The sequence below is a fragment of the Anser anser genome, assembly GCF_964211835.1.
Source record: "Anser anser genome assembly, contig: HAP1_SCAFFOLD_32, whole genome shotgun sequence".
Taxonomy (NCBI): Eukaryota; Metazoa; Chordata; class Aves; order Anseriformes; family Anatidae; genus Anser; species Anser anser.
In genome coordinates, this window is record NW_028154148.1 from 3,774,031 (window position 1) to 3,799,937 (window position 25,907).

Sequence of the window (25,907 nt, forward strand, 5' to 3'; positions counted from 1 at the left end):
GGAACTGCACTACTGAGGGGTCCGCACTCGCTTCGTCCGCAATTGGACGTCTCACACAGACGCGCTCCGGGAACATCAACCCCAACCGAACGGAACACGAGTCTGTATTTACCCACCCCGTGGGTCTTCGTTCGGCCTTCGTGCACAAAGATTACCTAGGGGTTTGCTGGCTTTATTTGCTTGCTGCCCAAAATTTAGGGTTCGTAAGGTAGAGGGCCCGAACGGGAAGAGTCCCGGCGAAGGCTGCCGAAATCGGCGGGGCGCCCCCCTCAATAGGCTTCCCGATCGACATACCTCTATCCGAGTCACGGCACCAAATTTGTTATAAATTACTCTTTTACCCAGAAAGAATTAGTTTATTGAGTAAGCGATCAGCAAGCAAAACAGCGCTGGGCGGCCTGGGAGTCCATGCTCCTCCAAACGGCGGCCCCCCCCCCCCCCCCCTTTCACAGTCCCCTTTTATCATCGAGTTCTTCCGGGGTTACGTAGCCCCCCTTCCTGCTACTGTGGCCGCGTTGACTGTTGCTAGGGGGTCGTCTCTGGTCCCTCTGGTGGTCGCACGGATGAAGGCCGTAGTCTTCCTCCGCTTGGTACGTGATGTTTTCCCTCCGTAGCCGGTCATGCTGTTTTGTCTTCAGATAGGACAGGTGGGTTATCCAGATTTGCAGTTATAGTATTTACACAAAGTTGTCTCAACTATCCGCCCCAGACAGCAACAGGCAGTTGCTGAGCAGAGCCTCAAGGTCCTTACAGCCACCTGGCGGCTCCCTTTGTTCTTTCTTAATATAGCCATGGGAAATAATGAACAAACATGCCTCATACACCACAAGTGCCACCCTTCCAAGGTGCACTTTGTGGCACTTTTTCCCCTCCTGCTCTTTCCTATAACCAAAGAAAGCTCCATCAGAGTGGAAACCACTCCTGAAGCAGGCATCCCAACCCATCAGGCTCCTTGCGGCCTGTCAGCCAAGCAGAGAGAAGTCACCTCAGCAGCATCTTCCAAGGCCTGGGCCTGCTGCTGGCCTTGAGATGCACCATATCATTTTAATGGGCAACAATATCATAATTAAAGATATGAAAAGCCTGTAATAAAGATACAAAAAAAAATAGTTTTTCCTGTAACTAATGACATTATGAGTCATATGCAGAAGGAGACTGGAAACTTCTTGCCTTTGGAACACATCCAGTCATCAGTTTCCACACAGCATGCCTGAGCTCTTTGTTCCGCATGCTGTAGGCGAGGGGGTTCAGTGCTGGAGGCAACATCGAATAAAGAAATGACATGATAAGGTCCAGGGATGGGGAAGAAATAGAGGGAGGTTTTAGGTGAGCAACTGTGGCAGTGCTGACAGACAGGGAGACCACAGCCAGGTGAGGGAGGCACGTGGAAAAGGCTTTGTGTCAGCCCTGCTCAGAGGGCATCCTCAGCAAGGCCCTGAAGATCTGCACATAGGACAACACAATGAAAAGAAAACAAACTAATGATAAATAAACACTAAACAGGAGTGTCCTATCATGGAGACCAGCAGATGTGAGCCTAAAGGCACAGATCCCAGCCAGGAGCCAAGGGATGACCTGTCAGCTGCTTCAGAAAAAAGTCACCTCACAGGCCACTTAACAGCCATTAGCTTCCTGCTGGACTTGGAGCTTCTGAGGCACCACTGAGCTCATAATACCACACCTACAAAACACCCCCTTTTTGGCCCAGAATCTGCCCAGGTAGAAGTGATGTGGTTGTGATCCTTCCAGCCCATGGCACAGCTCCTGGGCTCCCAGCCTCTCTGACACACAGGAGCCAGTGCCGTGCCAGTTCTGGGAGGTGCTAGGGCAGGAGGGACCTTGCAGTCAAATCACTCGCCAGACTCCTTGGCTGGGGCTGCTGCGTGCCCTGGGGCTGCAGGGCTCTCCTCTGCCTGCTCACAGCAGACTGAGCCCTTGAGCTGTGGTGAGTCCACCTTGGAGGAGATCCCCCCTTAGGAGGGAAGTGCTGCAGCGCAGGCCGGCTGTGCCACTGCCGTGCCCACTGCCTGTCCCTGCCTGCAGTCCCAGCACAGCCCCACAGCAGCACTGGCACCAAGCTACAGGAGCAGCCGGGCCTGACCCCACCAGCAGGGCTCAGCACCAGAGGGGGGCAGTGGCAAGAGAGCAGCTCGGCATGCCCCAAGCGCTGGTGCTCCCTGGCCGTGCTGCTGGGATGGGACTCTTTTCCTCTGCAGCCCTGCACATGGCACTGCCCCTGCAGAGCCAGAGCAGCTCTCAGAGGAAGGACGTCACACAAGGAAGGCAGTGCAGGCTCCTTCACTTTGTTTAAGTTCACAAAGAGACGTTTCTCTTCGTGTAGAGAGTCTCAGTATATTTAATCAACATGTACATACTGAAATGGAAGTGGAACAACGGGCTCCTTTCTTTTATTTAAATTCACAGAGGGCCTGGCTCCTCATATACAGAATCTCTGAGCTATACTTGACAGGTACATACAGTAAAAGAAATGAGATGAATCATATCATTTTAATGGGCAACTTTAGCCTTATTAAAAAAAAGAAAGTCCTGTAATAAAACACTCATAAATAAACAAACACACACAAAAATAATTATATACATAATATTAGTTGTTCTTGCAGTCATTGGCATTATTAGTCATCTGCAGAGGTAGAATGGAAATTTATTGCTTCCGAAACACATCTAGTCATCAATTTCCAGAGCGCATGCTTGAGCTCCTGGTTCCTCATGCTGTAGATGAGGGGGTTCACTGCTGGAGGCACCACTGAGTACAGAAAAGACACCACCAGGTCCAGGGATGGGGGAGAGATGGAGGGGGGCTTCAGAGAGGCAAACATGCCAGTACTGATAAATAGAGAGATCACGGCCAGGTGAGGGAGGCACGTGGAAAAGGCTTTGTGCCGGCCCTGAGAAGAGAGCATCCTCAGCACCGCCCTGAAGATCTGCACATAGGACAGCACAATGAAAACAAAACAACCAAAGACTAAAGAAACATTAAACAAAAGTGCCCCAACTTCCCTGAGGTAGGCATCTGAGCAGGAGAGCTTGAGGATCTGGGGGATTTCACAGAAGAACTGGTCCACAGCATTGCCTTGGCAGAGGGGCAGGGAAAAGGTAGTGGCCGTGTGCAGGACAGCATTGAGAAAGCCACTGCCCCAGGCAGCTGCTGCCATCTGGGCACAAGCTCTGCTGCCCACGAGGCTCCCGTAGTGCAGGGGCTTGCAGACGGCAACGTAGCGGTCGTAGGACATGATGGTGAGAACATAAAATTCTGCTCCAATCAAGAAGACAAACAGAAATACCTGGGCAGCACACCCTTGATAGGAGATGGCCCTGGTGTCCCAGAGGGCATTGGCCATGGCTTTGGGGAGAGTGGTGGAGATGCAGCCCAGGTCGAGGAGGGCGAGGTTGAGGAGGAAGAAGTCCATGGGGGTGTGGAGGCGGTGGTCGCAGGCTACGGCGGTGAGGATGAGGCCGTTGCCCAGGAGGGCAGCCAGGTAGATGCCCAGGAAGAGCCCGAAGTGCAGGAGCTGCAGCTCCCGCGTGTCTGCGAATGCCAGCAGGAGGTACTCACTGATGGCACTTCTATTGGACATCTGCTTGTTTTGGGATGTGGTCCTGCACAAGGAAGAGAAAGAAGAGTAATAATGTACAACAGACTTACCGGAAGAAAACTCATCCCATTTCTTATTTAAAATTGCCAAAACCTTGTCCACTTCCAGGAAGACATTTGGCAGGTCCTTTTCATAAGTTCTTCCTGGTGCTGCCTGAGGTTATCCCTGGGAGCAGGGAACTCCTCTGTGCGCAATGGAAGAGTCACTTATGCCCTACAGGCAGAGGTAAAGAGGAACATGGTGTTATCTCAGATTCATTTCAGGCCTGATATCAAAGAACTGTGCCCCAGTGTTGCTGCCAGGTCACCCAACTGCAAAGCAGATATATATATATATGGATTTTTTTTTAACTTTCCTTTCATAGGGTCATATTGTTTGTTGTTGCTACCCCACCACACCTGATGAGTTTTTCTAAAACACAAATTCTGGGCATTTTTCCAGCACTTGAAGGGAAACTTTGTGGATCCTCAGAGAAAAAGGGACTGTCCCTATAGCACAGAGAGTTTTTTAGTGAGGACAGGCAATCTGTCCATCAGTGCTGGTCTCAGCTGCCCTGTGAGAGCTGCAGGAAAGCTGTACTCAGTTGTTCATCTGAAAAGAACCAGGACACTGCTGAGAGCAGAGGAATCCAGGCTCCAAGTGCCCATCTCCAGACCCCTCACCCTGTCCCCATACTCCCCTTCCCCCAGGCACCCCGAGGGCTCACTCCATGGGCACGTGAAACCCCCATCCCCAGGCAGCCTGGGAACAAGAGCAGCAGCAGCACGGCCAGGTGGAGAAGCCAGGAGGAATGGCAGCGTGCTGCTGCCAGGGGAGGCAAGGCCAGGGAGGGACAGACGGACACTCAGCACACCCTCCTGTGCTGCAGCTCTGCCTGCAGAGGAGGCAGCTCCTGCTCATTGCAAACGATCTGTGCTCACCTCAAGCCGGTAGAGACCTCCCAAGGACACGGTACAGGGCATTGGAGGGTTTGCAGCTCCTAAAGGTCAACTAGGATAAAACCTGAGAGGACCACAGTGATGATGTTGGTGTAGTGTGTGGGCTGAGGTGTGGGAAGGGACTTTATGAAGTTCATTGATGGCATATTGGTCCCTCACTGCAATGCTCTAGGAGTCTCCATCTCCTGTACAATCCTGACAAACCATTACCATGGAACCTGCCTCCCCTCCAATGCAGGAATCTGAAAGCACAGCCTACAGAAAAAGGCTTGCCTTTCTGGTATCCCCTGCCTTGGTCTTTCTCTTGAAACATCCAACCATAAATGCCATTCTCTACAGCATCTTCTAGTCCTCGCTGGAGGAACAGAGACCCATCCCGACAGATGCTATCAGCCATCGGATGTGCCAGCTGTAGAAGACCCCTCTGGCAACCCCACCTGCATGGCCCTGCTGCCAGAGATTCACGGTGCCAAGAGCCTACAGATCTGTCCTGCCACACGCTGCCCTCTGTTGCTGCGCTCCTCACTGCCTCCAAGCCCTCTCTCCTTCTCTCCTCTCCCTGTGCCACCTGCGGTCAGAGCCCCCAGCCCTGCTGCGCTGTGCACAGGAGCTGCTCCTGGGCAGAGCTGTCTCTCTGTACCACGGCCCTCTTGCCAGGAGCTCCCCTTGGGCCCAGGAGCCCGGCCCAGCTCAGCAGCACAGCACCCGACCATGGCATCACTTGCTCTGTGCCACTGGGCTCCCTCGAGGTGTCCACAAGGCCTCAGGGCTGACAGCTCCCAAAGGCAGCAGGGTCTCTGCTGGGCTGTGGGGTCTGAAGCAGGCTGACATCATTGCCAACTGCTCCTCTTTGTAGAAGTCAGAGACTGATTTTTACAAGTGTGATTTGTGCTGTTGGACTGTGGTTGTCAAACACGTTGTGCTTTAAGCCCTCAGGCACCTCAGCACCACACAGATGTTAGTTGACACCCACCCCCAAAAGATAATGGGTTGAAATAAAGATAGTTTAAATGGACAGAAATTGAAGAGATAGTAATAACTTTAACAATACTACTAATAAATAATAATAATTTTTATTTTTATTATTATTATATGTATAAAGCATGTGATGCACAATGCAATTGCTCATCACACACTGACTGATGCCCAACCTTTCCCCAAGCAGGGGTCCCCCTGAACCTGGCCAGCCAAGACTAGGATCTCCTGTGCGGGTCCCTTGAGCTTACTTTGGTTTAGGGAAATATGAGTTTTCAGAAGGATTACGACTATTTTCTTCCCTTTCTCAAATACTTCTTGAGCTGTGTTGCCCCATGTGAGGGCGACATCAATGTACTGGAGGTGTTCAGGAGCTTCCCTGTGTTCCAGGGCAGTCTGGATCAGCCCATGGCAAATGGTAGGGCTGTGTTTCTACCCCTGGCGCAGTCCATTCCAGGTGGACAGGACGCCCCTCCAACTGAAAGAAAAGTGTGGCCTTCACACTGCTGCCAAAGGGATGGAGAAAAATGCATTAGCAATATTAATGGTGGCTGAGCGCTTGGCTGCCTTTGACTGCAGTTCGTACTGAATGAAGTTCTAGCATGCCCAGCACAGCAGCACTCAGCAGTGGTGTGACTTCAGTCAGGCACAGAAGCCCATCGTTGTTTTCCACTCACCATTAGAATTTTGCACTGTCCATATGGGACTACTAAAGGGTGAGCAAGTGTTGCTGATCACACCTTGGCTCTGCAGTCAATGAACCAGCTCATGCATGGGAATCAGGGAGTCTCTGTGAGTGCAATACTGCCTCAGGTGCGCTGTTGTGGTAGCGATTGGCACCTGCTGCTCATTGGCCATCAGCACCTGCACAGCAGAAGGGTCCTGTGAGAGAGTGGGCAAGGTAGACAACTGTTTGATGTCCTCCGTCTCCAAGGCAGCTATGCCAAAAGCCCACCAATACCCTTGTGGATCTTTGAAGTACCCCCTCCTGAAGTAGTCTATGTCAAGGTTGCACAGAGCCTCCAGGCCAGTCCCAATGGGTTGCTTTTGCCACTCCTTCCCAGTTAGGCTCACTTCAGCCTCCAGTACAGTTAACTCTTGGGTTTGATGTGCCAGGCCAATACTCCTCAGAGTCCAATACACGCGATTGTCCCCTTCCTCCCCCTGGATGGAGGCTGGGCCCCTCTAGTCCTGCTCATAGTATTCATTACTCTATTTGGAGGACTGTCTGCTAGAAACTGGAGCAGTAATTTTCTCAGAAGAACCACTTTTTTGCGAATGCTTTTCCTTGCACTTCATGTATCCCTGCCTCTAGGGTGGAGGTAGGGCAGATTTTTGCATCCTGTTTTCTCATGGCCTTTCCGTGGTCACACAGTTAAAACCACAGGGTGGCACGTAGTATGCACCCACTATATCAACTTTCTTGAGCAGAGGGATGCTTACACCTGATAGCCGAGCTATTGGTTCGTGCAGGTGGGGAGGAAGATGTATCCTCTTGTAGTTCTAGCATCTCGTAAGAAAATTTCTCTCAACACGAGATGCAGGCCCATAGGGAAGAAGAGAGACTTTCATTGTAATGCTGTAGTTGGCTACATCCAACTACATCCGATTCATCCATGTGGGTTCCTCTTGGTCTTTCCAGGTCATAACTGCCAATGAGCTGGCATACGGTGATGGTGTGCTCTGTACAAACTTCTGCCACATGGGTCATGGGCACTTGACTTCATCTGGAACTTTGGACAGCTGTTTGTTGTCTAGGTCACTATCAATCACCTTCAGCATGGCTAATTCCCTCAGGTACCGGATACCCCTCTCCATGTTGGTCCACTTTCCTGGTTGACATACAAGATCTTTCTTGAAGGGAGAACTTTCCTTGACGCCTGACAGGATTAAATTCCTTGTGCCCTTTTCCAATAGCTTTGTCAATCACTCCTTCTCTAGAGGGGGATCCCAGCTGCTTGGCTTCCCTGCCCTCTAATTCCAGGCTATTGGCCCTGTTCTCCCTGCACTGGGGCAGCCAGGTGACAATGTGCTCACCAAGATGATGGCTAAAATCTTTTCCCTTATCTCATAGCTTACCCTGGGAAAGGGATCACTTGGTTTCTGATGTTTAGGTGATTTCTTCTTCTTTGTCCTCCTGCTTCCATGGTGGCCCTTCTTTGGTGAAACCTGCCTTATCTTCTTCTTCCTCCTGTCTTGTCTGGGTAGGAGTTTCTTCACTTTCTAAAGAAAAACTGACTTCCACACCCATTGTTTTCTCTTGCATAAAGAGGCAACCAATAGTGGCACAGGCTGGTTCTCTGGCCCAGCCATGGGGCCCATTTCAGGGGCTGGAGTGGCTGCAGGGCCCATCACAGGAGTTGTTCTGGCTGCAGGGCCTTTCAGAGGAGTTGGAGTGGCTGCAGTGCATATCGCAGATTTTGGAGTGGCTCTAGGGCCTGTCACAAGGGTTGGTTTAAATTTAGACCCATCTCAGGGGGTGTGGTGCTTGAAGCAGACTGAAATCATCAGCGACTGCCCTTCTCTGTACACAGGAGAGATGAATTTTACAAGTGCGATTTGTGCTATTAGAGTGTGGTTGTCAAACATGTTGTCCTTTAACCTGGCAAGTAGCTCAGCACCACACAGCAGTTGGCTCACACCAACCCCCCAAATGCTTATGTGTTGAGATAAGGGCAGTTTAACGGACCGAAAGGGAAGAGAAATAATAATAATAGTAGCTTTTATGATGATGATGATGATGATGATTATGACAATGATTATTATTGTTGTTATTGTTGTTGTTGTTATTGTTATTATTATTGTTGTTATGTACAAAGCAAGTTATACACAGTGCAATTGCTCATTACTTACTGATGTCCAGCCTGTCCCCAACTGGTAGAACATTGTGGTAACCACCTGCACCTGCTCTTCCTTGACCTTCAACAACTCCACAAATGGAAGGCTCCTCCCAGAGACTGGGCAAGGTAGACAACTCTTTAATATCCTCTGTCTCCAAGGCAGCTGTCCCAAAACCCCACCTGTACCCTTTTGGATCTTTGAAGTACCCTCTCATGGGGAAGTCTGTGTCAAGGTTTCATAGATCAACATTCTTCTTCCTCCTTTCTTTTCTGGGTAGTAGTTCTTTTCCATTCTAAGGAGCCTGATTTTCACACCCATTGTTTTCTCCTGCATATAGAGGCAACGGATACTGGCACAGGCTGGTGCTGTGGCCTAGCAAGACCAGACCTGGGGGGTCTGGTCTAGTCCCCAGACTAGACCTGGGGCCTGTCCCAGGGGCTGGAGCAGCTGCAGGACATGTCAGAGGTGTTGGAGTAGCTGCAGGGCCTGTCACAGGGGTTGGAGTGGCACTGACTGAGGCTCAGTAAGCACAGACCAAGTCCCAGCACATTCCAGTGATTCGTGTCCCTTTGGAATTGCCAAGGTGATAACACCTCCTTTTCAAGCACTTCTACAGTTTTTAAGGATTCTGCAGGTGCTCAGGGAGAAGTTCCAAAGCCCAGGAGGTGCTCACTGCTCTAGGTGCCTGCCCTTATCCTCCCACTCTCCCTGCCTCTCCTAACTCTCCTGCCTTGGGGCAAGTCTCTGGAGGGCATTCTTAAATAGTTGTTTATCCTTAAACAGAAGTTGAAATACATTCAGGAGACATCACAATAGGAGCATCCCAAGGATATTCAAAGCTTTGTAGAGCTAGTGTAATTAGCCTGGAGGAGAAGGGGAAGGTGAAGGGGAAAGGGGGACTGAATAAGTGTCCCTCCGTTTTCTCCCCCTAGATTGGCTCCCTAAAGCAAAAAGGTCAAGAGTGTAATTCTTAAGTTTCTGAGCGATGGTTCCTGAGGTATGGAGGTGATGGCAATGCTCAGTACAAATAGCACATTGTCACATGACCACACATTTTATAGGATCATAAGCCAGTGTTACACAACATAGCAAAATAACTTTAAACCAGCCCCAGAAATGATAAACAGCACAACGGGAACACATGCAGTAAGTAATGTGCTATACAACACATTTCTGAAAGCAAGCACAACAGACCTGAGCTCCAAAACGTCGACATTGTGATCAGCAACTACTAAACTGGTCTAATGCTTATAAAAATTTAATTTTAGCACTCTCTGGTAAGATCTGTCATTATCTCAACCCTTCGTGCCCCACTCTGGGTGCCAAAAACACTGCTGTGACTTAACGCGGCAGTTCGAGTACATGGAATTATTTGAACAGGTCCAGAGGAGGGCCACAGAGATGGTCAAGAGGCTGGAGCATGTCTGCTGTGAAGGCACGCTGAGCAAGCTGGTACTGCTCATCCTGGAGAAGACAAAGCACTGGAGAAACCTTAGAACAACCTTGCAGTACTTAAAGAAGACCTGCAGGAAAGCTGGGGAGACAGTCTTTGTCAGGGAGTGTAGTGAAAGGACAAGGAGTAATGACCTTAAACTAAAAGAGGGTAGGTTTAAATGAGATATACGGAAGGAATTCTTTAGAATTCTTCAGAAGGATCTGGATAGGCTGGATTGCTGGGCTGAGGTGAATGGGATGAAGTTCAACAAGGCCAAGTGCAGGGTCCTGCTATTTGGCCACAATAACTCCATGCAACGCTATAGGCTTGGGGCAGAGTGGCTAGAAGACTGTGAAAAGGAAAGGGACCTGGGAATGTTGATTGATGCCCGGCTGAACATGAGCCAGCCGTGTGCCCAGGTGGCCAAGAAGGCCAACGGCAACCTGGCTTGTATAAGAAACAGCGCGGCCAGCAGGAGCAGGGAGGTGATCGTCCCCCTGTACTCTGCTCTGGTGAGGCCGCACCTCGAGTACCGTGTTCGGTTTTGGGCCCCTCACTACGAGAAGGACATCGAGGCCCTGGAGTGTGTCCAGAGAAGGGCAACCAAACTGGTGAGGACTCTGGAGCACAAGTCTTATGAAGAGTGGCTGGGATTGTTTAGTGTGGAGAAGAAGAGGCTCAGGGGAGACTTTATTGCACTCTACAACTTCCTGAAGAGATGTTGTGGTGAGGCGGGGGTCAGCCTCGTCTCTCAGATAACTAACGATAGGACTCATGGAAATGGCCACAGGTTGCGCATGGGGAGATTTAGATTAGATGTCACGAAAGACTTTTTCTTTCAAAGAGTAGTCAGGCACTGGAATGGTCTGCCCAGGGAGGTGGTGGAGTCACCGCCCCTCGCAGTGTTCAAGAAGCACCAGGACAAGGTGCTACGATACCTGATTTAGTAGCTTAGTGGGTAGTAGTAGTGATAGGATGGTTGGACTAAATGATTCTTTCCAACTTTGTGTTTCTATGATTTCTATGATTCTATGATAGGACAAGGGGAATGGTTTTAAACTTGAAGAGGGTAGATTTAGATTAGATAGTCAGATGAAATTCTTGACTTGGAGGTGAGGCACTGGCACTGGTGCTGTGGGTCCAGAGGTCACCCAGAGGGACTTTGGATCAGCCCATGCCCTTGTGTTTGAAGGAACAGCTGGCGAGAGTGGAGAGGCATCAGTGAAATCCTGGCAATACCAGAGTGAGAGCCAGGTGGGGAAGAGAAGTGGCTGTCTGCAGCCTTCAGAGAGGTGTGGGACAGCACAGGAAAGCCTGCAGAGGAGAAGGCAGAGTGCTCTGACAAGAATGGAAGGCCGCAGCAGCACTGACACCTCTGTCACCGCAGCCATGGCTTATGAGGAGACGTGTTATTCTCATGGCACTGGGACCATGTATTTTCCTTTCAACCATGTGAAGACACTGGGAGGTGTCATACCATTGTCCTTCACATGATCTTATGGGCATCGTCCCCTACCCCACAGACCCCAGGAAGAGCCCTGAGTGAGACATGGGGTTGCAGGATCTCTCCTCCAGTGGCTGGGGTCAGGCCTTGGCCCTTCTGCTTCACCAAAACAAACCGAGACTTTTCTCAGCACAGTGCCTTTGCCTGTCTGTAATCACGGCCTCCAGTTATCTGCCCTAACAATTCCCACGGGAGGCTTTCATAGTAACAGAGTAGAATAGCCAACAGAGTATAGAGTATAGGGCACTCTAATACTACAGAATAGAGTAGCCAACAGAGGTGAGACAGGTACTCTGATATAATGAAAGCCGTCAGAAAGCTGAACCCCGTTAGATGACTGATATGGGGAGGTCAGGAGTATCCTGGCCAGGAGAGATGTGAGATTTGGGAGAGGGAAGAGGAAGGGAAGAGGAGCTCAGAAGCTTACTTTCTAGAGGTTAGAGGGTTCATGTAATGCTGATGCTGCTGTAACACTGACTTCAAACAGTCTTCTGTGTCCCTTACACTATTTTCAACAGTAACAAAAATCCCTCAACATAAACATTAGTCCACCACCCTGACAGGAAACCACTACTGTAATGCAGAACTCAAAGTATCACTTAAAGGAAAACTCAGCCCATAACCCCTTTCCCTTACCTTTACTCTCTTGCTCACGCTAATCACTGCCCTTAACACTAACATTAAAATGCTCTATTTAACCCCAGACTTCCTGACAAACCTAAACAAAACCCTTAACCATAGTGCATGCCCATACCCTAACCAGAGACCTGACACCACAAGCAGAACACCAAAGACTCCCACTAAATCTTTGCTTAATCTCTAACCCAGAAAGGTAAAATTTAGTCGCTAGGAGACTAGAGAGAGGTCAGCTCTAGCTCAGGATCTCCTGCCCCAGTAGGAGGAATGTGACTGTGGCAGTGACTGGGAGGTCACTTCTGTCTCTGCAGCTGATAGGGCAGCAGCAGGAACGTGTCACGCAAAGGGACTGTGAGGTCCCTTGTGTCTGGAGGTGGCAGGTCACCCTTGGCTTCTCCCTGGGATCTGCACTTTGGGGCTGCCATCTGCCAGTGGCCCTGCTAGGCCAGCAGAAGGCCCCTGCTTGGCATGCTGCCTGTGGGATCCCCTCTGCCTCCATCCCCAGGAGGACCCAGACAGAAAGAAGGCCCGCAGAGGGCTTGTCCTGTCCCTTCTGCTTGAGTCCAGGACTGGACAGCAGGAGGCACAAGGCTTGGCTGTGTCTAGCCAAGAAGCTGCAAGGCCAGCAGCAGGCCCAGGCCTTGCGAGATGCTGCTGAGTTGACTTCTGTGTGCTTGGCTGACAGGCCGCAAGGAGCCTGATGGGTTGGGATGCCTGTTTCAGGAGTGTTTTCCACCCTGATGGAGCTTTCTTTGGTAGTAGGAAAGAGCAGGAGAGGAAAAACTGCCACAAAGTGTACCGTGGAAGGTTGGCACTGGCCATGAGGAAGAAGAAAAGTCGAGGGGATCAACTGGCCTTGCTGCTACAGACTAGGGCAAAGAAGGCATTAAGTGTCTCAGCCTTTACCTCCTCTCTTGTCACCAGGTTTACCCCCACATCCATTAAAGGATGATGAGTCTTCTTAATCCTCCTTTATTAAAGTGTTTATATAAACAATTTTTATTGTCTTTGACGGTAATAGTTGGATTGAGCTCCAGCAGGGCTTTGGACCTTCTAATTTTGATCTGCACAGCCCCATAACGTTCAGGGCACACCACCAGACAATGTGACAGCAAGCATCAGAAGGAAGCACAGAAGAGGTGGAACCTGGCAGCCTTCCATCCCCTGCCCTTCTGTGACTCTGCACTGCAATTCCATTCAGCTGGTTCCTCCTGTATTATCCAAACATCCCTGCAGCTCCTGATGCTGCTTGTCAGAGATAGCACAATCACACGAAGGTTGAACTCTTTGCCTGCAGATGTTAACAGCTGACAGAAAAGAGCATCAGTCCAGGGGAACCTAGAGAAATTTCAGGGGTTTGCCTACAGGAACCCCTTGATATTTACAAGGAGAAGAGCCCAGTCCCGCACAGGAGGAAGAGGAACCCCACACATCAGGGCAGACTGGGACCCTGCTGAGTGAGCAGTGCCCAGGAGGAGGAGGGCCTGGGCACCACGAGGGATGCCATACGAGCAGTGGTGCTGCTCCCCAGGAACCAGGCCAGCTTCCTACAGAGCTGCCTTACGAGGAGCATGGCCACCAAGAAGATCTTAGTTATCAGACTCAGCTCAGATCCTGTGTGACACCAAAGGGATAAGGGTCTACAGCCATCAGGGAAAGAGGTGCAGGTCTGGGAGTCCCTAGGACAGTCTGGTGTGGAGAGGAGCAAGGGCTGTGACAAGGCTGAGAGTCCCAACAGGACCCAGGGCTTTGTGTCCATGGCTCTGGCTGTTGTCTCTGCCACTGAGGCCTAGGAGGAGACAGCTTCTCGGTAAAGCACCAGGGCCTCATTGCCTCCTCGCCCCCACCCATGAACCAGGCAGGACTCGTACCATTCTCCTGCACTTGGCCATGCACATCCCCATCTCCTCCTGCCCCACGAAGAGCCCTGAGCAGTGTGTGAAGGGAAAGGATCTCCCTTCCCAGGGTCTGGGGTTCAAGGCCTGACCCTTCTACTCGGTGAAACACATCCGGTTTTCCTACACATCAGCGTCACCTTCATATTGCCTTTGTCTGCTTGTCCTCACTGCCTCCAATGCTCTGCTCTAACGAGCTCCAAGGGAGGCTGTGTCAGTGCTGGCCCTCAGGGGGACACTGCAGGAAACTTGGACTTGTTGAGAGATGTCTTCAATTGTCTCTCAGTGCCTGAGGTTTGTGGGCTCCTCCCCAAAGCCCCCCGAGGGGGGATTCCAATGCCTTGGGCTGGGCGCCTGGTGCTGAGCTGGGCCGGGCTCGTGGGACAGAGAGAGCTCGTGGCAAGAGGGCCCTGGTGCAGAGAGACAGCTGTGCCCAGGAGCAGCTCCTGTGCACAGCGCAGCAGGGCTGGGGGCTCTGACCGCAGGTGGCACGGGGAGAGGAGAGAAGGAGAGAGGGCTTGGAGGCACTTGGCAGTGGGAGGATGCTGAGAGCTGCCTGCAGGAGAAACCTGCACAGCCCTTGACAAGGTACGTCTCTGGCTGCAGGGCCATGTAGCTGCACATCCTGGAAGGGTCTCCTGCTGGGTCTTGTTGCTGGGAGGGCAGTGGGCAATGCAGTAGGCTTTGGGAGTCCTGCTGGATGGCACTGCGAGGTGAGGAAGTCTGGCAGAAGCCCCTCGGAGTGCCCTAAGCCAGGTGCCCCTGGTAAGCCCAGAACACCCTGCCCTGGCTGGCCAGGCCGGGCTCTCTGCCAGCTGCCCCGGAGCTCCTGCAGCCAAGGAGGTGCCCATTCGCAGGGCCCTGTTGGTGGCAGGGTGCAGCGGGGCCGCGCTGAGCACAGCCGCATGGGATGGGGTCTGTGAGCACGGGCAGGGGGAAAGAAGAGGTGGGCGCAGAGCAGCAGCTTGCGGCAGCTCTCAGAGAGGTGACACAGGGCAGCTGCGAACAGGCTGGTGGGCAGAGCTCCTCTGCTCAGTCTTCAGAGTTTCCCTCATGTTCCTGCTTCCTTCCTGCTGCACAGCAGGAAGGACTCCTCTGGAGCCCACAGCAGCCCCTGTTCCCAGTGCCACTGTCAGCTAGCACCAGCCGCAGCTCAGGTAGGAGAGCTGCAGAAAGGTTCTCCTGCAAAGAGAGAGGCTCTTGCTAGGGGTGCTCTAAGGCTTGCAATAGGTTTTCCTGAGATAAGTCTGTTCCAACATTTTTCTGCTTTCTCCTTTTCAACAGAGAACTGCGTCCAAAGTCAGGAAATGGCCAACAGCAGCTCTGTGAGCGAGTTCCTCCTGCTGGCATTCGCAGACACGCGGGAGCTGCAGCTCCTGCACTTCGGGCTCTTCCTGGGCATCTACCTGGCTGCCCTCCTGGGCAATGGCCTCATCCTCACCGCCGTAGCCTGCGACCACCGCCTCCACACCCCCATGTACTTCTTCCTCCTCAACCTCGCCCTCCTCGACCTGGGCTGCATCTCCACCACTCTGCCCAAAGCCATGGCCAATGCCCTCTGGGACACCAGGGCCATCTCCTATCAAGGGTGTGCTGCACAGGTCTTCTTTTCTGTCTTCTTGCTTGGAGCAGAGTATTCCCTTCTCACCATCATGTCCTACGACCGCTACGTTGCCATCTGCAAGCCCCTGCACTACGGGAGCCTCGTGGGCAGCAGAGCTTGTGCCCAGATGGCAGCAGCTGCCTGGGGCAGTGGCTTTCTCAATGCTGTCCTGCACACGGCCACTACATTTTCCCTGCCTATCTGCCAAGGCAATGCTGTGGACCAGTTCTTCTGTGAAATCCCCCAGATCCTCAAGCTCTCCTGCTCAGATGCCTACCTCAGGGAAGTTGGGGCACTTTTGTGTAGTGTTTCTTTAGCGTTTGGCTGTTTTGTTTTCATTGTGGTGTCCTATGTGCAGATCTTCAGGGCAGTGCTGAGGATCCCCTCTGAGCAGGGCCGGCACAAAGCCTTTTCCACGTGCCTCCCTCACCTGGCCGTGGTCTCTATGACTGTTAGCACTGGCTTGTTTGCCTACCTGAAGCCTCCCTCCATCTCCTCCCCATCCCTGGACCTGGTGGCGTCATTTCTGTACTCAGTGGTGCCTCCAGCAGTGAACCCCCTCATCTACAGCGTGAGGAACAAGGAGCTCAAAGATGCAGTGAGGAAAATATTTCTATACATGCTTCTTCATCATCAAGAATGACTTCATTATTGTGATTATTATCATATCATTTTTGTCATTATACTTATTTTCAAAATATAATATTAGAAATAATCCTAACAGGACTACCTGTTTATTTGGGAAACTGAGAGAATGATTTCGTTAAGTCTGTTTTTATTAATATTTTAACAACATTTTATACTGATAGAAATAATGTTATTCTTATCCTTCTACATAACGAGTTATAAAATTATTTTCATCCGGTCATAGAATCATGGAATCACAGAATGGCCTGGGCTGGAAAGGACCTCAAAGATCATCTAGTTCCAATCCCCCTACCATGGGCAGTGACACCTCCCAAGAGATCGTGGTTGCTCAAGACTTCATCTACCTTGCTCTTGAAGACCTGCAGGGATGGGGCATCCAATACCTCTGTGGAAAACCTGTTCCAGTGCCCCACTATCCTCTGAGTGAAAACTTTCTTTCTAACCTCTAATAGGAATCTCCCCTTTTAATTTAAAACCACTTCCCCTTGTCCTATCACTGTCTACCTGAGTAAAGAGTCCTTCTGCATCCACTTTATAAGACCACTCTAAGTATTGAAAATCTGCAATGACATCACCCCGGAGCCTTCTCTTCTCCAGGCTGAACAGCCCCAGCTCTCAGCCTTTCTTCATAGGAGAGGTGCTCCAGCCCCTTGATCATCTTCGTGGCCTCCCTTTGGATCCACTCTAACAGCCCACAACCTTCTTGTGCTGGGGGCTCCAGACCTGGATGCAGGACTCCAAGTGGGGTCTCACAAGGGCAGAGCAGAGGGGGACAATCACCTGCCTCCACCTGCTGCCCACTCCTCTCTTGATGCAGCCCAGGATGCAGTTGGCCTTCTGGGCTGTATATGCTCACTGCTGGCTCATGTTGAGCATTTCATGCAGCAGAACCCCCAAGTCCTTCTCTGCAGGGCTGCTCTCAATGAGTTCTTCTCCCAGCCTATCCCCATGTCTGGGATTTCCCCGGCCCAGATGCAGCACCTTGCACTTGGACTTCCTAAACGTCATAAGGATCACATGGGCCCAGTGCTCAAGCCTGTCCAGGACCCCTTGGATGCCATCCCTTCCTTCTATAGTATCACTAGTATATCACTATAGTATCTATAGTATCCACCACTCAGCTTGGTGTCATCTGCACTCAATGTCGCTGTCTATGTCATTGATGAAGACATTAAACAGTACTGGTCCCAGGACAGACCCCTGAGGTAAAGCACTTGTCACGACCCTCCACTTGGATATAGATCCATTGATTGCCACTCTGTGGTTTTGACCTTAGCCACTGAATGGTGCACCCATCAAATGCGTCTCTCTCCAATTTGGAGACCAGGATGTCATGTGGGACCGTATCAAAGGTCTTACAGAAGTCTCAGTAGATTACATTGGTCAGTCTTCCTTTATCATCTGATGTGGTCACTCCATTGTAGAAAGCCATCAATTCGATATGGCACGATTTATTTTTTGGTGAAGCCATGCTGGGTGTCTCGGATCACTTCTTTGTCTTGCATGTGCCTGACACTGATTCCAGGAGGATCTTTTCCATTGGTCTTGCCAGGCACAGAGGTGAGGTTCACCATTCTGTAGCTCCCTGGGTCCTCCTTTCTACCGTTCATCAAAAGGGGAGTGATGTTTCCCTTTTTTCCAGACACCAGGGACGTCACCCGACTGCCAGGACTCTTCAGATATGATGGAGAGAGGCTTGGCAACTACATCAGCCAGTTCCCTCAGGACCTGGGGTGCATGTCATAAGGCCCCATAGACTTGTACGTGTTTAGTTTCACAAGGTGTTCCCAAACCTGCTCTTCACTTACAGCGGGTGGGACTTTGACCCCCAGTCTCCATCTCTGGGTTCAGGGAAATGAAAGACCCTGGAAGCCTGAGTGGCAGTGAAAACTGAGGCAAAGACATTGCTGAGTCCCTCAGCCTTCTCCATGTCTGTCATTACCAGTTCACCCTTCTCATCCACCAGAGGGGGTACACTCTCCTTGGCCTTTCTTTTCTGAGCCATGTATCTGTAGAATCGCTTCCTGTTATTCTTTGCTTCACCTGATAAGCTCTGTTCCATCCGTGCCTTGGATTTTCTTATCCCATCCCTGCACATCCAAAACAAATCCATGCATAAGGGCCTGGGAAAAAGGAACCCTGGACCATCGAAGCCATTCTGGAAACAAAACTTGTAGGTAGGAAGCGCACTTTTGTGGAGGTGCAGAGCCGATGGGCACGTTGTGGAGGATGTTCCTAAAGACCTTTGTGCCCTTTCCCTCCTGACAACAATGCCACCCACTTCTGTCTCAAGACTAGAGTAGCCAAGAGAGGTGAGACAGATACTCTGGGATCAAGAATGTCATCAGAAAGCTGACCCCAATAAGATATGGGGAGGTCAGGAGCAGCCTGGACAAGAGAGATGTGAGATTTTGGGGTGGGAAGAAGAGCTTGGCCAGCAGAAATTAAAGATTTCGCAGAGGTAAGAGGGGTCATATAATGTTGATGCTGCGGTAACACTGGCTTAAAACAGTCACGTATGGCCCTTATTTTACTTGAACCAGGAATTTTAATCCCTAAACCTAAATGCTACTCCAACACTCTGACAGGAATCAGTTTTCTCTCTTGCTAATCCTAATGCCTTCCCTTAACACTAGCATTAAAATGTTCTATTTAAACCTAGACTTTTTGGGAGACCTAAACAAAAACCTAAAGCATAGAGCTTGTCCATACTTTAAACACAGACCTGACACCACAAGCAGATCAGCAAACACTCCCACTAAAACTTTGCTTAATGTCTACCCCAGAAAGAAAAAACAGGTACCGAGGGGTCTAGAGAGAGCTCAGATCTCCTGCCCCAGCAGGAAGAATGTGGCTGTAGCAGTGACTGGGAGGTCCCTTTTGTCTCTGCAGCTGATAGGGCAGCAGCAGGAACGTGTCACGCAAAGGGACTGTGAGGTCCCTTGTGTCTGGAGGTGGCAGGTCACCCTTGGCTTCTCCCTGGGATCGGCACTTTGGGGCTGACATCTGCCAGTGGCCCTGCTAGGCCGGCAGAAGGCCCCTGCTTGGCATGCTGACTGTGGGATCCCCTCTGCCTCCATCCCCAGGAGGACCCAGACACAAAGAAGGCCCGCACAGGGGTTGTCCTGTCCCTTCTGCTTGAGGCCAGGACTGGACAGCAGGAGGCACAAGGCTTGGCTGTGTCTAGCCAAGAAGCTGCAAGGCCAGCAGCAGGCCCCTGGCTTGGAAGATGCTGGTGAGTATGATCACACCCTAGCTTTGTGTTTCAAGGAACAGCTGGTGAGGGTTGATTAGACATTGGTGAAATGATGGAAATGCTGGGATGTGAGCAAGGTGGTGAACAGAGATGGGTGTCTGCAGACTTCAAGGAAATAGGGCAAAGTGTGGAACAGCATAGGAAAGCCTGCAGAGAAGGCAGAGGGTGCTGGCAAGAAGGGAAGGCCCCAACAGCCCTGACGTTTTTGTCCCTTTGCCTAGAGCTTGTGAGGAGACGAGATAGAGTCATTGCAATGGGGCCTCACTGCTTCCTTGATACCCTGTGCAGGGGTGGGGAGGTGTTCTAATGAAGTTCTTCTCGTGGCATCACACTGCCCACCACATCACACAGACCCCAAGAAGAGCCCTGAGCCAGACGTGGGGGTGCAGGATCTCCCCTCCCAGTGGCTGGGGTCAGGCCTTGGCCCTTCTGCTTCACCAAAACCAACCAAGACTTTTCTCAGCACAGCGCTTTGCCTGTCTGCAATCATGGCCTCCAGTTATGTGCCCTAACAAGTCCCTGGGGAGGCTTTGTTAGTGACAGCCCTCAGTGGGGCCCATTAATACTCCAAGTCACTTCAACTTTTCCTCCTGACTTTACCTTCTCAAGCGGTTACATCATTCTCCTCTCAGTACCTGAGCTTCATGGACGGAGCACCAAAATACACCACGGAACTCATTAAAATGCAGAATGTCCTAAGCAGACATATCTCTCCCATAATTTTCTTCATGTCTTCAAGACTTGTAGAGCTAATTGGAGAGCTTTCATGGTGTAGTTAAGGAGGAAGATTTCAAGAAGCACCTGAAAAAAATCTTTTCTCGTCTTAAAGGATGTGTTTAGTTGAATTTCAGTTTGGAGCATTATTCTCTAACTGATACTGATTCAGGGTGTCTGCTTTGGAGACCTGCATAGGGAGGAAAAGCAGACTCTTGGGGTCTGACACTGCATGGAGAACCTTGCTCCTCACCACCCCAGCCCTGACATTTCTCTCTTTGGTGCTTGCATCACTTCTCCTTCCACCAGACTTCGGCACAGAGGTCTGCAGCTGGATGTTACAGCTCCTTTGCACCAGCTCCCTCTTGCTTGCCTTAGAGACCTGGATGCACACAGGCACAGAAGGGTTTCTCCTTATTTCAAACCAAACAACAGGAAAACATGCAGCAATCTTCCAAAAGCAAAGCAAGCTCCTCATCCTGTGTGCCTCCTGTGAGGTTTATGTTCCCAAAAGGGTAACTGTACCAGAAGTCTTTTATACTGATAGACCGGAAATCATATGCGTTAGGATTAGAATTAATCCATATGATATTAATTCAATGATAAATGATGATGAGCTTTCTAAGGACACAATTAGACAGACTGCAGATAGATGGGCAAGCTTCAACTCCCTGAAGCTCAAAGCAGCACCTGGGTTGGTGAGGGCGGTCTGAGTGATCCAGGAGGAAGGGGAGGGCAAAGCAGGAGACCCATGGGAAGTGCATAGGTCCAGACAGGCAGCTGGAAAGGGGACATTCAGCAAGGTCTGTGTAATCAAGACAGGTGGATGTACCTGGAAGATGAGGGAGCACACCATGATAGACAAAGCGATGACAATGCAAGTACAGGTGAACACCAGTATTTCTTTTTCTGTGATGAAAATACATCCTGAAAATGCCTATTTCTTCATGAGAGAAACTACACTGTGTGACATTTTATGGAAGGGATTGAATCATTTGAGGTAATGAGTAGTTGCTTTATGACTTAAGTCCTGAAGAAAATACTGGGTACTGAGGCAGAGCTTTGCTGTCTGACCATAAACAACCAGTGCCAAGGTCTTCAGAGTAGTTTACTCACATTTGAAATATTTCCTTGAAATCCCATTTCCTGGTTCTGCTTTCAATGAAATCATTAAGCCTCCAGAGGCTCTGGTGCATTTAGAGTAATTCCCTGGAACGGAAGCGGCCTGAAAGGACCTGCAGGAGACCAGAGCCCGTTGGTGGATAAGGTGGGGACAGGTGATGTTTCCCGGGCACCTCCACTGCCAGCAGTGCTCTTTCTCCTTGAAACTGCAGCCCAGCCCAGCACAGGAAACCCCTTCAAGGCAAATTCCTTCTTCAGCAGTTTCTTGGGATAGACCTAAATTTGAAATGGCCATTGGGACCCCAAGACACTCTCCCTCCTTCCTAGTAGAAACCTAAACATCCATTTACCGTCCTGGGTCATGTGTGGAAAACTCAGCCTGAAAGACTCAAGAGGAGGACATTACAAAGGGCTGAGGCAGAACCCATCAGCATTCCCCACTTTGGGGAATCATCCCCGTCCAACTAGGGTTATGAAAGTAAAAAGTGTGAAATGACCCAACAGGTCGATGCGCCGACTAAGGGAAAGTCACACACATTGTGCTGGACTGTCAGAAGGCAAAAAGCATTGCACTGTGCCTCAGAGTAATCAAGGAGACCTAATCCAGTTCATCCGTGAGATAAAGCAGAGTGAAGGACGTTGAGTTGTGTCCTAACGTGAAGAAGGATGTACATCACTGCTGAAGGAGCTGTCTTTTTGTGCCATCACCAATGCAAATTATACAAGAACTGTATCAAATAAAGGTAACCTGTCCCACCCTGGCCCTGTCACACCACGGGGCAGCGGAGGGACCTTTTTCACTTTCAGCCTCTTCTTCAGAGAGGCTTTGCCCTCTCCCTGCGCACCACGAGGCAGATCCTGGCCCTGCGTGAGCGCCGTGCAGATCCTGGTAGGCTGCAGTGAGGGGACGAATGCCCTGGGCCCCCTTCCTGCTCTGCCCAGGCCAGCAAGGGCCCCGAGCGGCCTCGTGTCCCCTGCCCCTGCAGCTCTGGGCTCCCTTCCCCAGCCCTGACTCTGCAGCACCAAGCCCTGCTGGGAGCCCTCCCCTGCATGCTGCCACCTCTCCCTGACGCTGCTGGTGCCCTCTGCCGGGCACTGCCCAGCCCAGCCCAGCCCCTGCCCACCTCTCCCCACCTCCCGGACCTCTCCCCAGCCCAGCAGCCCAGGCTGGGCTGGCCCCAGGCCAGTGCCCACCGCAGCCTGCTGCAGGGCTCTGGGCACGGCCAGCAAAGCCCCAGCCCCTCGCAAGGCACCGCAGCTGCTGGCACAAAGGCGGCTCTGGGCCTCCCCAGCAGCCCCCGCGCTGGGGCCAGCCACGGCTCAGGAGATGGAGGGCCGTGAAGCTGCAGGAGCCCTACTCTCCTGCCTGGGACATCCCCAGCACACAGTGCCTGTGCCCCGCAGGGCCAGCCCCGCTCCCCAGGCCAGCACAAGAGGCCTGGCCCAGGCACACAGCAGCAACATATTTCTCTCCAGGATGCCATTTGCCATCAGACCCAGCACCACTGGGATGGTATCAGGCCAGTCAAGGCCAGTTACTGTTTTCTGGGGCGTAGTCAAGGAAGAAGGCAGCTCCCGGTCCAGCCCTTGGTCCTTCACTGATCACGCTGGGGTTCTGATCCATTGTGAGGCCCAGAAAAGCAAGAGGTCTGTTCAGGAAGCAGCTCCTTGGGTGTATTCCTGAAACCAGGTTTGCAAGAGGCGTGCAGAGACATTGAAGAGATGCCAATGTAGGGATAACAGGACTGTCACCAACATACATGAGATCTCAGGGCTTATCCAAATACAAGAAGCACAATGTGGAAGCCAGAAGAGAGCAGCAGTGAAAAGGCCACGTCCTGCTGCTGGCCATGACCATGGCTCCAGGGAAGCAGCAGCCCCGACCCGAAGGCAGCAGAGAGGCAGAGCCCAGTGGGCAGTGAGGGGCAGCCGCGAGGGCCAGCGGGGCTGCTCCTCCCTGTGGCAGCTGGGCTCTGGGCCCTGAGCCCCTCCTGCGTGCTGGGGCTGCTCCCCCAGCTCCAGAAAAGATGGGAAGGGATGAAAGCTGGGACCAATGAATTTCTGCTCAACTCTTTTTTGTCTTTATCTAAACGGGAAGCCCACTTCTATACGTACATGAGATACTTGGTTCAAAACTAAAATAGAATGATAAACACCTAGGATAGTAAGTAGATTACTGAATGAAAATCACAAGGTTCAGAAAATAGTATAAAAGTGAAGTAAGACTGTTCCAACACATTAAGAAAAAAGTAAAAAAAATAGTGTCCTGTTAGGACTTTGCCCCGATTCTTAATGATGAATAAATGTATCCAAAGTGTTTCCTCAATGCGTCCTTGAGCTCCTTGTTTCTCATGCTGTAGATGAGGGGATTCATGGCAGCAGGAACCACCGAGTACAGAACTGCCACAACCAGGTCCAGGGATGGGGAGGAGAAGGAGGGGGGCTTCAGGTAGGCAAACATGCCAGTACTGATAAACAGGGAGACCACGGCCAGGTGAGGGAGGCACGTGGAAAAGGCTTTGTGCTGGCCCTGCTCAGAGGGCATCCTCAGCACAGCCCTGAATATCTGCACATAGGACAGCATAATGAAAACAAAACAGCCAAATGCTAAACAGACACTAACTACATTAAGCCCAACCTCCCTGAGGACTGACTCGGAACAGGAGAGTTTGAGGATTTGAGGGATTTCACAGAAGAACTGATCAAGCTCATTTCCTTGGCAGAGGGGCAGGGAAAATGTAGTGGCTGTGTGCAGGACAGCATTGAGAAAGCCACTGCCCCAGGCAGCTGCTGCCATCTGGGCACAAGCTCTGCTGCCCACGAGGCTCCCGTAGTGCAGGGGCTTGCAGATGGCAACGTAGCGGTCATAGGACATGACAGTGAGAACTGAATATTCTGCTGATATGAAGAAGAGAAAGAAAAAGACCTGGGCAGCACATCCCTGAAAGGAGATGGCCCTGGTGTCCCAGAGGGCATTGGCCATGGCTTTGGGGAGAGTGGTGGAGATGCAGCCCAGGTCGAGGAGGGCGAGGTTGAGGAGGAAGAAATACATGGGGGTGTGGAGGCGGTGGTCGCAGGCTACGGCGGTGAGGATGAGGCCGTTGCCCAGGAGGGCAGCCAGGTAGATGCCCAGGAAGAGCCCGAAGTGCAGGAGCTGCAGCTCGCGCGTGTCTGCGAATGCCAGCAGGAGGAACCCGCTCACAGAGCTGCTGTTGGCCATTTCCTGACTCTGGACGCAGTGGTCTGTTGAAGAGGATAAAGCAGAAAAAAGTTAGAACAGACTTCTCTGAGGAAAACCTGTTGCAGTCTTAGAGCACCTCCAGCCCAAGCCTCTCTCTTTGCAGGAGAACCTTTCTGCAGCTCTCTTGCTTGAGCTGCGGCTGGTGCTGGCTGAGAGTGGCACTGGGAGCAGGGGCTGCTGTGGGCTCCAGAGGAGTCCTTCCTGCTGTGCAGCAGGAGGGAGGCAGGAACAAGGGGGAAACTCAACTCCATTCGACTCGTCGGTTGTTGCAAACAAGTCATCTGAACGCAGAGCTGAGCTGTAGGGATTTTGTTTGCTTTATTTTATCCCAGTAGCCCCTGTAATGCTTAGGATAGGTATTGGATGGTTGAATGCCCTCACATTTCCTGTACACTCCTGCTGATATTTTATGGGAGTGTCCATTAGTGAAGACCGAGAAGAGCCCTTCTGTCCACCAGTCCTGTTCTCAGCTGCCTTGTGGCACCCCTCTCTGAGTTACACTATCATCCCATTCAGGTGTTTCCCTGAGAAGAAAAAGGAGAATTCTGCTGAGGAAGAAGGGCCACAGCAAGCCAGATGGAGTTTGGGCGCTTCTCTTCTTTCCATGGCTGCAGGAGCTCCGGAGCAGCTGGCAGAGAGCCCGGCCTGGCCAGGCAGGGCAGAGTGTTCTGGGCTGACCAGGGGCACCTGGCTTAGGGCACTCCGAGGGGCTTCTGCCAGACTTCCTCACCTCGCAGTGTCATCCAGCAGGACTCCCAAAGCCTACTGCATTGCCCACTGCCCTCCCAGGAACAAGACCCAGCAGGAGACCCTTCCAGGATGTGCAGCTGCATGGCCCTGCAGCCAGAGACGTACCTTGTCAAGGGCTGTGCAGATTTCTCCTGCAGGCAGTTCTCAGCATCCTCCCACTGCCAACTGCCTCCAAGCCCTCTCTCCTTCTCTCCTGTCCCCGTGCCAGCTGCGGTCAGAGCCCCCAGCCCTGCTGCGCTCTGCACAGGAGCTGCTCCTGGGCACAGCTGTCTCTCTGCACCAGGGCCCTCTTGCCACGAGCTCTCTCTGTCCCAGGAGCTCGGCCCAGCTCAGCACCACACGCCCAGCCCAAAGCATTGGAATCCCCCCTCGGGGGGCTTTGGTGAGGAGCCCACGAACCTCAGACACTGAGAGACAATTGAAGACATCTCTCAAGACGTCCAAGTCAGAGGCAAGTTTCCTGCAGTGTCCCCCTGAGGGCCAGCCCTGACACAGCCTCCCTTGGAGCTCGTTAGAGCAGAGCATTGGAGGCAGTGAGGACAAGGAGACAAAGGCAACGTCAAGGTGACCCTGATGTGTAGGAACACTGGATGTGTGTCACCAAGGACAAGGGCCAGGCCTTGACCCCCAGCCCCTGGGAAGGGAGATCCTTTCCCTTCACACCTTGCTCAGGGCTCTTCGTGGGGCAGGAGGAGATGGGGATGTGCATGGCCAAGTGCAGGAGAATGGTACGAG

The 25,907-nt window shown here is 51.7% G+C and overlaps 3 protein-coding genes across 3 annotated transcripts; 1 reads left to right on the plus strand and 2 right to left on the minus strand.

The window, feature by feature from the left end:
- Nucleotides 1–2,314: 2,314 nt before the first annotated feature.
- On the minus strand, nt 2,315–5,519 carry LOC310890614 (olfactory receptor 14A16-like). The gene has a single exon (XM_083852927.1). The coding sequence runs from the start codon at nt 3,594–3,596 to the stop codon at nt 2,634–2,636; it is 963 nt and encodes a 320-aa protein (XP_083709053.1). The 5' UTR covers nt 3,597–5,519; the 3' UTR covers nt 2,315–2,633.
- An 8,595-nt stretch (nt 5,520–14,114) lies between these two features.
- Nucleotides 14,115–16,084, plus strand: LOC310890554 (olfactory receptor 14C36-like; the record flags this gene model as incomplete). The annotated part of the gene is made up of 1 exon (XM_083852880.1): nt 14,115–16,084. The coding sequence occupies exon 1, from the start codon at nt 15,146–15,148 to the stop codon at nt 16,082–16,084; it is 939 nt and encodes a 312-aa protein (XP_083709006.1). The 5' UTR covers nt 14,115–15,145.
- Nucleotides 16,085–20,772: 4,688 nt separating this feature from the next.
- On the minus strand, nt 20,773–24,901 carry LOC310890650 (olfactory receptor 14A16-like). Its single transcript, XM_083852963.1, has one exon. The coding sequence runs from the start codon at nt 24,399–24,401 to the stop codon at nt 23,451–23,453; it is 951 nt and encodes a 316-aa protein (XP_083709089.1). The 5' UTR covers nt 24,402–24,901; the 3' UTR covers nt 20,773–23,450.
- Nucleotides 24,902–25,907: the final 1,006 nt, after the last annotated feature.

Excerpts from the sequence above, each read along its gene's own strand:
- LOC310890614 (XM_083852927.1), bottom strand. The coding sequence starts at position 3,596 with ATGTCCAATAGAAGTGCCATCAGTGAGTACCTCCTGCTGGCATTCGCA.
- LOC310890650 (XM_083852963.1), bottom strand. The coding sequence starts at position 24,401 with ATGGCCAACAGCAGCTCTGTGAGCGGGTTCCTCCTGCTGGCATTCGCA.